At 36.2% G+C, this 14,443-nt stretch overlaps 1 protein-coding gene across 2 annotated transcripts in view; it reads right to left on the bottom strand.

Annotated features, from left to right (window-relative positions):
* Positions 1 to 14,443, bottom strand: part of LOC123529824 (T-cell-specific guanine nucleotide triphosphate-binding protein 2-like) — a 30,176-nt gene extending 15,733 nt beyond the window's left edge. For both annotated transcript variants that reach the window (XR_008366671.1, XM_053521174.1), the window contains exons 1-2: positions 14,144 to 14,443; positions 16 to 145 (exon numbers count right to left, since the gene is read on the bottom strand). Coding sequence is in view for 1 of the 2 variants with exons in the window: in XM_053521174.1 (XP_053377149.1) it covers positions 16 to 145; positions 14,144 to 14,367 (354 nt within the window). In the remaining variant the exon portion in view is untranslated. The remainder of the gene's footprint in view (positions 1 to 15; positions 146 to 14,143) is intronic.

Genomic DNA, 14,443 nt, shown 5'->3' with positions numbered 1-14,443 from the left:
TATGTAAAATCTTACATCAAATTCAATATTTCCGGTATCTTCACGTATATCATTTTTAAAAGTTTGTTCTTGGTTTTCGCAACAAATAACTTCATCACTTCCTTTCTGCTCGTCATTCTGCTCACTTGAAACTGAAGTACATTCTCTGAAATACACAGATGTCACTCAAATTTATGTTCAATGCCGTAATACTGTTTCCATTTATAACATCTGAGAAAAGACAATTATAAGAATGATTAATTTTCGTCTTACTGTACATGTATATGAATTACCGATATATTTGGTCTTACAAGCATTCTTAACAGCGTGCGCGCACTGTCTAAAAAAATATCCTTTACCTTTTATATCGCTTTCTGATTAATGTCCGACTACCGTAATTATGAACAAGAAGCTAGAGGATCTGTATCGCGAACTTGTTCTTTTTTTTTTTGGATTGCTGCAACTTATTTATTTACTTGCTGTCAATTTCGTGAGGTTCGAGCCAGTATTCGCTAGCAATGAAAACGGCTCATCATTCCCTATAATTCACAATTTGAACCAATGACCTCCTGGTGAGGAGACAGACACTCTTCTCCTGCGCCGTAGAAGTTCACCTAATTTAGATCAAGCGACCCCTATGCAGAGGGATAACAGCAACATAATATTATGTTACAAGTTATTACTTAACTGAATATTTGGTATATTGTATATAGTATATATGTCTAATTATTGCACTCGCGACGCTGAAATGCTATTTAAGACGCACAAATTTGAATATACACAATACGATACGTGACATTTTAATGCACCGCGGTAAAAATGTCGCAGGTGGTATTATATATTCTTAACCATGTCAAACCTTACAAATTCAGTTTTAAACAGTACTAATTCATCCAGTTTCTCGAATTTTCAAACCAGTATAGACCTTGACTGAGTTCCCTGAAACCGAGTATCTACTCATACCATATATGCAGGTGTTCGAAAAGGTACTCGACTGAAAAGGCTTTGTCAATAATGATAAAAGGCTAGTCTATCAAATGACCACACAGAGTTGTTCAAATGGTGTCAATGGAGTTGACTAAGTCAAAACTATTATTTTGTTGACAATTCTATGCATGAACTGGCCATAAAACATTTTTGAAATATAATCGGAATTTTGACCTTGGACGCTTCCCAGGCCCCATGTTCACAAAACAATTTTCGGTCTCAGCTGGGTATTAAATTGAAACTTTGACAGCTAGTTTTAATAACACTAAAAGATTAAATTCCAGTTGAGACTGACAAGCCATACCGGATATTCACTTGAATATAGTCATGAATTTAAAACTTAGATTTTAACAGGTAATTTTGATATCAATGGCAAAGTTTCATTATCAAACTCAGCTGAGACTAAAATGTTTTGAAAACAGAAATCCTGGAATTCAATCTTCGCGTGAACTCAGCCTGTCTTTATCAGTTTTTCAAAATCTGATATGAGATTACGAAAACACGAAGTGGTTACTCCCTATTCATATTCAAAACACGAAGTGATTACTCCCTATTCATATTCAAAACACGAAGTGGTTACTCCCTATTCATATTCAAAACACGAAGTGATTACTCCCTATTCATATTCAAAACACGAAGTGGTTACTCCCTATTCATATTCAAAACACGAAGTGATTACTCCCTATTCATATTCAAAACACGAAGTGGTTACTCCCTATTCATATTCAAAACACGAAGTGATTACTCCCTATTCATATTCAAAACACGAAGTGGTTACTCCCTATTCATATTCAAAACACGAAGTGGTTACTCCCTATTCATATTCAAAACACGAAGTGATTACTCCCTATTCATATTCAAAACACGAAGTGGTTACTCCCTATTCATATTCAAAACACGAAGTGGTTACTCCCTATTCATATTCAAAACACGAAGTGATTACTCCCTATTCATATTCAAAACACGAAGTGGTTACTCCCTATTCATATTCAAAACACGAAGTGATTACTCCCTATTCATATTCAAAACACGAAGTGATTACTCCCTATTCATATTCAAAACACGAAGTGGTTACTCCCTATTCATATTCAAAACACGAAGTGGTTACTCCCTATTCATATTCAAAACACGAAGTGATTACTCCCTATTCATATTCAAAACACGAAGTGGTTACTCCCTATTCATATTCAAAACACGAAGTGATTACTCCCTATTCATATTCAAAACACGAAGTGATTACTCCCTATTCATATTCAAACATGTTGGTACATAATTAATTCAGGATGTTTTCGTAATTATCGGATATCGTTCAACGGGGATGAAAGATACATGTATACATGTATGAGAACTTCCTATTTGTTTAGACAAAGTGTTGAAGCATATTATTCAAGATATTTCATTAAAACTTCTATTTTATGGGACATTCTACAATTATCAAAATTAATGAAAAACAATGACTATTTTCGTACAGAAGCCTGCGGACGTTCAGTTTATTCCGAATGTTTGATTTTTTTTTCACAATAATATTTTGTACCGCGTTTTTTACTTATTTTGTTGCTTGGAAAAACAAGTCTAGGAATCGTATGGACGGACACAAATTAAAACCAAACTGCTTTTATAATCGAAATCGCCGTTATCTTCAAATCCATGTTTCAAGTTGTATTTTTAATGCATGAACATATTAAAGTGGTATGCCCCTACCTCCAGAATAGTTGTTAACATTTTGCAATTTAATCATAGATTCTACTATTGTTTCTCAACAATTACTAAAGTCGAGACTCTGGACAGGAGTCAATTTTGGAGTGGAGTCACTGGAGTGGAGTCTTTCTAATGGAGTCAATTTTTGAGTCAATTTTGGAGTAGAGTCACTGGAGTGGAGTCAATTCAATTTTGGAGTGGAGTCAATTTTTGAGTCAATATTGGAGTGGTGTCTCTGAAGTGGAGTCAGTTTTGAAGTGGAGTCTCTGGAGTGGAGTCAATTTTTTGAGTGGAGTCACCGGAGTGGAGTCCATGTAATGGAGTCAATTTTGAACTTCTAAGTATCATTAAAATAGCAGTCCATAACATCAGCAAAATCGGAGCATCTGTTCTGTAAATCTGGCGTAATTATTGTCCCTTCTCTTGAGAAGAGGTACACTTTAAATGGTAAGTCACACTTGACTGAGCAACTGATCTAGAGCGACCTTTGTACCACGCAACCCCGCAAGTTGTGCGGCACGACCACTGCGCGGCGTAACACTTACAACATAAATAACTTATTCGCAACATTTGTTTCAAACAGAAGAACGACCCAGTTGCGCAAAACAATGTCTAAATTGCACATATTCTATTGCATACTGATATATTAACACCACCCGAGGGTGCAAGTGATGTTAATGCTGTGTCCCATATGGGTGGTAACTGAAAATGGAACGAATACAGAGAGTAAAATTCATGGAACATAGACGTCCTAGTTAATAGCGAGGTATCCCGCCACATACTCTAACACAGCCCAGGTCGCGCTGTCTCATTGGAATATGTGCGTATTCTTGACCGGGAACTCTTGGTTTGAAAGGGAGATCAAGGAGGCGGTGAAAAAGGACTAGAAAAAGAACTAAAAGTTTTTAGGTTTATGCTAATTAGTGCATTATCGTACTATAAATTACAAACTAGTAGGTATATATGCTATATACTTGAATATAAACCTAACATATAATATATAAATGATAAAAGGACTATATATAATAATAATAGGGTAAAAGAAATAGCAATCTGACACTTGAACATTCTACACTGGAAGCAAAGGGCCAAACATAGACCAGAAACTGAACCAAGTAACCTGTGTATATCTATAAACAACCTACAGCTGATTAATATGGCATTTCCTGTGTATATCTATAAACAACCTACATCTGAGTAATATGGCATTTCATTCATGAAATCTGATAGTTTGTCCTATTTTTTGCAGACCAAGCAAGGCTGGATGCTGGGAGTAAAAAATAGAACAAATACCTCAAATGACCTGCGCGACATAGACTTGTGCGACCCTTCTCGCGCAACCTTTACATATTCGGATGTCTGTTTTTTAATATACAAAACAATAACATAAAGTGAGTCAACTGAGTCAGTTAATTTCAACCCAGAGACAATTGTTATTTATAAAATTGCATGTGATTATCAAAAAAATGATAGCCCTGTATGTAACAACTTGAAAATACCCTGCAATAATTTTGCAACAATACTTTGCCAAGGAATAGTGGCTATGACAATAAAACCCCCATAAATGTCACCTCTTCGCACAGTATGATCCTCACTCATACACAACTTTACTTGACTATACATGTATATATATTGTTAAATATGTTGGGAAATATGTACTCAAACGCAAAAGTGAACAACATTATTTTTATGATATGAGCTTTATCTGCATTTCTTGTAAAATTTTCATACATGGATCCAGTCACTGTACTAACCCTTCCAGTACAAATTGTTTGTTTTTGTAGGTATCACAGTCAATATAGATGGCAAGAAAGTTTAACAAAAACTAACTGCACACTTTCTTTTGCGTTTGAGAATAGGGAAGTTGCCGCTAAAAGTGTTCCATTCAGGTTGAGGAGTTGAAATTTCTAATAAGTCTATTGGCAAGGTGATTATATATTTATGAAGATGATATTTCCACTTAGTCTCACACATACTTCTGGTCTAAGTCACTCATTTCTAAATTTCCAAAAAGGATTGTTAAATTACGGTGTATAAACCAAAGCAAATGATCCCTTTTTCCAAACTCTGAGCAAGAAAGTACATCTGCTTCTTTTTATGCAATAAGGTGTTATATTCACATATTTAGATGTCAAAGATGACCGACAACCAATGAATGATGTTACCGTTACCCTCCATATTCCAACAAACCGGTCAAATTTATAATGGTACATGATGGCAACTTACTCTTATAAATTGACACAAGAGAATACACACTCTCGTCTCTTCTAATATGAGGGTAATAGATGACTGACAAATCTAAGACCCACTGACCAGTCTTGATCTATCAGGGTCACAGGACGTCACAGGTCACTGCAACTAATCAATAATGTTAGCAATATGGGTGCTACAAAATTACAAAAAAATATTCATTATACCCTAAAGGCAGTTAATAAAAAGTATAAGTGAGATAAAACAATTAAAGGTCTAGCAACTCCTTTAATTTACTTACAGAGCATTAACTTTTGTTGATAGTTTAGTGATATAACAGTGTTTTATTTTGCTCAAAAACAACGTTACCATATACCATGCCATGACATTTAAGTCACTTCTTCACGAAAAACAATTAAATTGAAATACATTGTATTTTTTTTTTTGCAACACCGTTGAAAAAATACTGTGCTGAATTTTACATTTTACACCGGACTCCACTCATAAAATTATTGAAGATATACACTAAATCTTGCTCGAAAGGCCACTTGTATTTAGAGACCATTTGTCTTAAGACCCATTTTATCAATCAAAGTATTCAGAAAGAGACCGTTTCAATAAGAGACCACTGTCCTGAGACCACTCCAGTGACTCCAATCAAAAATTGACTCCACTCCGAAATGGCTCCAAAATAGACTCAAATCCAGTGACTCCACCAAAGTAGACTCCACTGCAGTGACTCTAATCTAAAATTAACTCCAGACTCCGCTCCACCACTATACTGAGCGACTCCACTCCATATTTTACACGGTGCCGTCCACATTTCATTGGGGAGAAATCGGAACACAACACGTGACTCTACTGTTATTACAAGCCGGCTTTAGATTGGTTGAAAAAAGTGTAGGGGATGTAAGACTCAATGAGACGTAAGCTGATTGGATAAAAATGTTATGTTTACAATCTTAAAATTTGTGTCAAAAACAAGCAATATAATGTTTTCTGAGAAATTAGGAATATTTTACTAGTGTCTGGCTGAATGGATGACTTTACAATTCTGTATTTAGAATAGTAGGTGTCAGTGGGCATTTTGCCTCTAAATGCCATGAAGAAAGGGGGTAGGATTTTCTGATGAAAAATTGCATTTTTGCTATTTTCTTGTGTCTGAAATACTGTCTTACTGAAAGAATCACATTTTCATGGTCATTTCTCAATTTTGGGGCATGTGACAGGGTCATTTCTTATAATGGAAGTCTATGAAAAAAGTAATAGGAGTGTTTGACCTAAAGACAATTTTCTACACTTGTGAATTAACTGTAAGGACTGATTCTGGAGAAAGATTTTGTTATTGTACATTCTTCTGTTTAATTGTTTTAGGATAATCAAAGCCTATAAGGTTGTTCAGCAATAAAATTACAAGAATTTAGTCCAGTAAGTAGATGTTTTCAGTCATAATCAGCACCAGGGGTGCATTATGTTGGCAAAGGTATTGTTTTAAACAGGTGGTTGCATGTGACTAAGGTGATACTTGCAGTATTTGGTGTCTGCTTTGAGGCAGAATTTTCTTCGTGTGTAGGACATTAGGAGGGGTGGAGTATAAGATGAATGTATAAGTTTTTTTCATAAATCTTTTATTTAGGTCTCCAAACAGACTTGACCGGTTATGGTTCCATGAAGATTTTATGAAAAGACTGGAGGAAACCTATTTACTGACAGTGCCAGAGTGGTTATTGTTGAAGAATATACAGGCATAACTTAAAATTTGCTCCTAAAATCTTCTGCGTTATATATGGAAACTTTTTCTCTTTTCCTTGAAGCAATAACAGTCTGCGGGATGCAATGTTTGTCTGTTTTACTAGTACTTGTCCTTCTATGTGACTACTGATAATGTTTAATTCATTTCAGATGTTTTTCACTGATTCAGTTACTCAAAAGTTATCTTTAAGCTTCCTGCTAAAAAATATATGTCAAAAACGTACTTGAAGAAACATAAAAAAGTTTGTGATACAGTCTCAAGAGAAAAAACACTGCCCCAGAATCATTTATCCTGTAAAAGGTGTTGTTTCTGTGGTTCATTTGGAATCCATATTGCAAAATATAGCTATTTTACTTGTACTTTTAAGTGTTCATGCTACAGTCACATTATGTAGGCATTCTGAGGATCGAATGATAGATTATGGTGTGCTGTTTTGATGGATAGAGCTGGAAAATTATTTCCCATTCTTACAAAATGATGTCTGGATAGGTTCAGACATATCTAAACAGCTATACAACATTATGTTCATGTTTTATAACTTATTTTCAGTGCTGGTAATAGTGCCTTTATCAAAAAAATGCCTAAATTGATCTAGGAGTCATCAGAATTGAAATATTGGTACATGTTAGAAGTGAATTATCTCCCTTTAATTATTTATAATTCTAATATTTCAACCTTAAACTGTTTCATTAAAGTATTTTGGGCTTGGAAATGTTATTTTATTGTACAAGTAGTTTGACAGACAGTCTTAATTGTAGAAACGTGTTCCAAAAGATGTATTTAGGCTGCCCATGCTCTGAAATTGTGTGAAATAAGCTAAAAATGACACTCTGTGGAAGCTTGACAGCTATTTATTTGAGAGTAAAGTACTTCTCAAGGGTAAATTTGATTTTCTTTGCAAAATTATGCTTCCCCTTATTTAAAGTTGCAGTTATTTTGCAAGTGATGGTGTCTTTATTAGTAATAGCAGCTTTTATCTTTGGCCCTATGGCCATAAACTGATGAAAACAACTGCAGTGGGGCTTTATTTGAAAGACCTGTAAATCCTAAAATATTTTAATGACAGTGTAAATAGTGTGTAAGCTCTATATAAACATCAGCTAGTGTTTGTTTACAGTCTATTAAATGCCTAAGTCACTTTTAGTTATCCCCTAGGATGATAAAAAATGTGTTGACAATGAAAAAATCACTGTTTTTTGTGATGGGTGGGGTATGAAAACAGTATCCTGCTGCAGCATTTATGCTAAATATTAGATGTAAGTAGTGTTTGTTTAAAGGGGACTACATGCAATCAATATAGGTGTTTTTTTTTATACATGTTGCATCAACAATGACTTCCTGTTAGTCATTTGAATAAGAAAATGCAATTTTATTTCCTATTTTCAGTACAGTTGACATATGACACTGTGACATACTATACCTGAAATGATACAGGAGGCTTGTATTTTGGATGTGAGGGAAAAGAACATTTGTAACTTTGGTATGTGTTTACTTTAAAATTATAATAACTAAAATGCAGGTTTATTGTAATTTTATATTCTCTTTAGGTCAGAGATTGTTATTACAAGCCGGCTTTGGATTGGTTGAAAAAGTGTAGTGAAACCCGTAAGATTAAATGAGAGGTAAGCTGATTGGAAAAAATGTTATGTTTACAATCCTAAAATTTGTGTCAAAATAAAGCAATATAATGTGAAATTTGGAATATTTTACTAGTGACTGGCTGAATGGTTGACTTTACAATTCTGTATTTAGAATAGTAGGTGTAAGTGGGCATTTTGCCTCTAAATGCCACGAAGAAATGGGGTAGGTTTTCCTGATGAAAAAAATGTAAGAAAACGGATTGGTTACGCCTATATAAAATTGCTATTTTCATGTGTCTGAAATGCTGTCTTACTGAAAGAATCACATTTTCATGGTTATTTCTCAATTTTGGGGCATGTGACAGGGCCATTTCTTATAATGAAAGTCTATCGAAAAGGTAATAGGAGTGTCTGACCACAACGACTGACTAGCACGGGGAGCGCTCTCAGAATATGTAGGGGCATTCACGCATGCGTATTTAACATAAACAAATGTTAATCCCTTCACTTTGAAGATAATCAACAAATTGTGACTAATATAACAGAAAAAAATCAGATTAAACAGGATAATGAAAATACAGTATTAATACATGTGTAATGTCAAGAAATTGTTATATATCAATGATAAAGTTCCTAACATTGTAACTAGAGTAAATCGTAAGAAAAATAAACTTTAAACAGTTACTGTGCATGTACTGCTATTATCCAATGATATGTAGTTAAACGTTTATTATCAGCTGATGAATGTTTAATTTTTTATTTTTGACTTTGCACACGAGATCGTGTTACATAATTGCGTGCATTTTTGTATTTGTCCTTGCGGTATCAGGGGTTCTCAATGGGGAATTGTTGTGGGTTTTGTTTTTACGCAAATCCCTTGCATTATTTGATTTAGACTTTTTAATGAACATGCGATGAACATCCTGTAGCTCGCGCCATCTGATGCCTGAATTTTGCATGATCTTTCGTTATGCTTTTCAAGCACGTCTGATTGCAGAGAAGGAAGTGATCGTGTGGATCTGTCATGATAAAATTTTGACTTGGCTTGTTGTTTCTGCATAATTTCCCTTTTTTTGCATTGACAGACTTTGGGGATAACTATTCATGGGTTGCTTGGAGGATTGATCTTTAACTGTTGGCTTGGGCTAGAACCAAGGGCAGGTAATTGGGGAATTTCTGTGTTCGAGAAGATGCAACTAGAGGTCGCAGAAAGTGTCTTTTGCTTTTTGCAGTATGCATTTTGAAAATTAACGTATATCTCAATCAGTCCATTTGAACTTTGATGATGTGGGCTTGATGTGACGTGCGTAAAATGCTAGCAAATTTGCTAAATGGTTCTGATGTGACTTGTGGTCCGTTGTCCGATTGAAGTTATTCATGTACGCCAAAGCGACTGAAGTGTACCTTTAATTTGCGAATCAGGTGTTTACTTCTTGCGCCTAGTAATAAATCAATTTCGAAACATCTGCTGAACGCGGATACAATAATTAGGTACTAACGGTTTGTTATCGAATGCGGAAATGTCAGATAATACGTTTTACCACGACCTCAGGGAAACCTCATGGGTTAGGAGTAGCTCTTTTGCGTTCGCAGGTATTTGATAACTCATACCTGGCCAGAACATGATATCTTGCTTGGTTGCAGACCTGGTGGCTGTTATCATGGACAGCTTTTATCATGTCAAAGCGTTCTGACATTGGAATGATTACTTTTTGCTCTTTAAATATTAAGCCATTTTCAAGCGATAGCTTATCTCTGTGGTTTCAATACTCAACTACAGATTTGAACCAGTCTTGGCGCATTCCTCATAACCTGTATGAGAGTTTGGACCTGGTCATCATTTTGCGATGATTTTTGTCGAGCATTTGGTCACCGGCTGGTAATTGTTTGAGTACAGTTTATACATGTGCGCCTGGGTCTTCAAGTAAGTCCGAATGTGTTTCCGGTACAAAGTTTCGATTTAATGCGTCTCCGAGTGGTATGTTGAACCTTTTTGTGTGCTACATCTATATCGTGCGATTGCAGTTGTAACAGTATTCTTTGCAGTTTGGGAGGGGCTGCACAAAGGCTTTTTATGGCGGCAGTTGGAGCGCAGTCGCTCTCCACTATCATGAGTTTGACATATATGTACTGTTACAACACTCCAAGGCAAACGCCTAGTGTCTCTTTTTCAAGTTGAGACCATGATATTTGACTTTTGATTTACTGTTTTAGGCTACTGGTTTTGTTGTCTTGTAGACATACAATGCCGATGCCCTTTCAACTTGCAGCGTAACCGGCTTTGCTAGGTCAAAGTATTTGAAGTATTGTGTGTGTGTGATGCAGATATGGGGTGAATTACTTGAGAATGTAATGCATTAAATTACAATTACATTGCCAAAACAATGCATTAAATTACAATTACAATTACACAGATTTCACATTTGCAATGCATTACATTACAATTACTTTGGGCATTGTAATGCATTAAATTACAATTACATTTTTCTCAATTTTGATGATTAAATCGCCATGAAACATACTTGCCGTCTTTGACCTTTGCGAATGCCGCGTCATGTTCTGGGTTCCAGACGAAATCCGCGTCCTTTTTTAGAAGCGCGTGCAAAGGACTTGTCAGTTCCGACAGGTTTGGCGCGAATTTAGAAAGATAAGTAAGGGCGCCAAGCAAATACTCTAGTTCTTGTCTGTTTGTGGGCGTGTTCAAATAGTATTTGACTATACAGGCCACGCCTTGGAACGGCTCCAGAAGTTCGTTCATTTTCCGGTTGCGTCCAATCGCGAAAATATTTAACGCTAGTTTTGCAGTGACGTCATCGATCATGCGCATAGGATAGTACGGTCTCTGGATGCACTCCCTTAAGGCATGCGTTACTTTTCTTGTGGCGCACACGACCGGCACAGAATTTTCCTTAAGCTTAACTGAACAAGTGCCTTCAAAATGCCTTTTCCTTGAAAAACAACTCTAGACTCCGTCATTAAAGGGTGAACCGTAGTATTTTGTTGCTTTGTAGATTTATCAGTGTAGGGGCGTTTTTCTGGTTTAAAACGTTTACAAACGGAGGCATGAGATGACTAAGTTTTGTTAACACAGCGGAGGTGTATTTTACCGATAACTGTCAGCTAATTCCCGCAACAGGATGTTAATTGTAACTCAGAGGGTAGCAAAGGGCTATTAATATTTAATTTTTGGAATTTTTCATGTGGGAGTATTATATGTTGACATAGCTTCTTGTATTGATTTTTTGTATCAAGGCTTGAGTTACGAACTTGGATATGGACAATGGCCTGGTCTGGTCTAAAATGTAATTGAAAATCACTTTACAGAGTGAACGAAAGATTCATCCTTATTCGAGTCAGTGTTCACTTTAGTAGTCTGACAGTTATAGCCTTTTTATTTCCAATCCAGTTCATCACTTTGAGTCGTACACACTATATAGCAACTGTTTCAAAATCCCGTTTCTGTCACCATGTTTCTTTTTTACGGTATGCCCCCAGTTCATGGGGAGAGATCAGAACACAACACGTGATTCTACTCTATACTGTTTACTACAACGACTGACTAGCGCGGGAAGCGCTCTAAGGATATGTAGGGGCTTTCACGCAAGCGCATTTAGCATACACAAATGTAACATATACAATGTCTTTTTAACTGGCACAGTTTCATTTCTACCATACCAATAATGCGACGGTAAGAGTTTTAGAGCACAATCAAGGAAACTACTACTACCATTTTAAATGTCTGGTACGATTGCGGTCAGGAAGCGAACTCACGACCTCCCGCCTTCTACCTCTAGACAGCCGATGCGGTTATATATATGGTTTTGTTTTTGTCGGGTTTAACGTCGCACCGACACAATTAGCTTTGTAGTGGAGTAAGTACCCAGTTGTCCCTCCGTGCATTATTTCATCACGAGCGGACACCTGAGAAGAATTACCGAACTTTCGTAAGTCAGCTGGATGGCTTCCTCTGGCTTCCTTACATGAAAAGTTCAATGCCCCGTGTAAGGTTCGAACCGATCTTGGTGAGGAGCAAGTGATTTGAAGTCAGCGACCTAAGCCACGGAGGTGGTAACTGAAAACGGTCTCCGTCCCTGTTCAGCGTCGGCTTGTATGCTCTGATGAACACCGCCTCCTTGACCCCCCTTTCAAACCAAGAGTTCCCGGTCAAGAATACGCACATATTCCAATGAGACAGCGCGACCTGGGCTGTGTTAGAGTATGTGGCGGGATACCTCGCTATTACTAGAACTAGGTCGTCTATGTTCCATGAATTTTACTCTCTGTATTCGTTCCGTTTTCAGTTACCGCCGATATGGGACACAGCATTAACATCACTTGCACCCTCGGGTGGTGTTAATATTAATATCCAGTCAATGCGGCTGATGAAGTCCATAGCAGATGAATGAAAGCTCCCAAGGTTAGCTTTCAATGCATTTTTTGTGTGTGAAATTAAAAAGATATTTACATTTTAATAATGACTGAAACCACACAGTTGAATTTTCATTCAAAGCTGCAAGCATGTTTATAGGTAGACAAACCGTATCAAATAACATAGTCACAACATACACATTAAGTACGACCTTTATAATAGCGAATATACTATGCCCCAACGATAACTTGATATTTACAAACATGACTATAAATAGATTAAAATGGAACATAGGGAATTCAACATTTTCCTGACATGTTACAATCTAAATATTTCCAAGTTTTGTACCAGTTACGAATTAGCTCAGTGCCAACAGATTTTTTGCCGTGTGGGTTCGAAACTCAGCATCAACATCAATTTTTATTTAAATTTTTATTTCACTTTTGCATAAAAATTAAGATTCCTTCATGAGCTCTGTGACAACACGACAGAGGTATCTAAAGGCGAGATGGCAGATCAGAATAGTTTATTACATAACAAAGATGATATTGATTAAATGCATGCACTAAGCCATGCAAATAATGAACATACTAGTGTGTTATATAAAGACATATATACAAAAACATGTATGCTCACGTGCAGAATGTCGAGCCCACCAGCACCTTTGACCTCTAAGTATGACCTTGACCTAGGACCACCAAGGGACCTGCTTCTTACGCATGACACTCCGTCTTATAATGGTGAACATTAAGTTACATCAAAATCCTACCATGCATGAAGGAGAAATGCTCCGGACAAACTTCAATTTGACCTTTGAGATAGGAACATGGGGTTTGCGCATGACACGCCTTCTCATTGAGTTAAACATTAATGCGAAATATAAACAAGATTGGTCCATGCATGTCAAAGTTTTGGTCCGGACAAAATCGGACGGACGCACGCACGCACATACACCGAAGTGGCGACTGTATCGAGCTCACCGCAAGCGTGCTCGACAACAAACCATCAAAGAAGGAAACAAAAATACGGAAGCAAAAATGAAAACGAATAGGAAAAATAATCTGAGGATTCGAACCCACAAAACGATCTGCTTACACCCAATTATTATCTGTATTTTACCCAACTGAGTAGTTGCCATATACTTAGTGGATATTTGAAATGAAAGAAATACTAGTATTTGCTTGTCAAGTAATGTGCAAGCATTATGAATAGTTATTTCATCAGTTATCATTAATTAGATTCGTCCTCACGTTTCGGCGGGAATCACGTTATTATTGGAGATTAGTATATTGGTAAAATGTTATTGAACCACTGAACATTGAATGCATAATAATAAAGATTGAAATAATGTATTCCTTGTCAACACTAGAACTCTAAAGCAGACAAAGTAGACACAATTTGTTGCAATTTGCCGCATAGACTATTTTTAATTCATATTTATTTATATATTCCTGAAAAGTATTCATTTACCAGGTATGCTTACAACAAAAATACTGTTTAAATAAATATTTAAGACATTTACGATACAAAATTGAAATATGAAAGTTGCATAGATTTTAAGGAGTCAAATGTAAAATAAAACCACACCTTGGTAGAGAGTCACTTCTTTCGTGTGTTGTCGCAGCCATAGCCATTTTGTCGACTGGCGTGGTAAGCTGTGCCTTCGAAGTGTAATTCTCCTCTACAGTTGTCTTCGGAGTGTTATTTTCCTCGATAGATTTGCGTCTACGAAAACCCTGACAAAACCAAACTACTATAGAAACAAAGTTACACACCAGCACACAAATTATCGCCACAATAACAGTATCCATTTTTATTAAACTTCCTTGCCAAAGTAAAATCAATAAATAATTTGTTTAAGGTCAGACATTGTTATTAAAAGATAGC

Source organism: Mercenaria mercenaria, chromosome 13, assembly GCF_021730395.1.
Source record: "Mercenaria mercenaria strain notata chromosome 13, MADL_Memer_1, whole genome shotgun sequence".
In the NCBI taxonomy this organism is placed as follows: Eukaryota; Metazoa; Mollusca; class Bivalvia; order Venerida; family Veneridae; genus Mercenaria; species Mercenaria mercenaria.
This window is presented reverse-complemented; position numbering and strand designations above follow the sequence as displayed.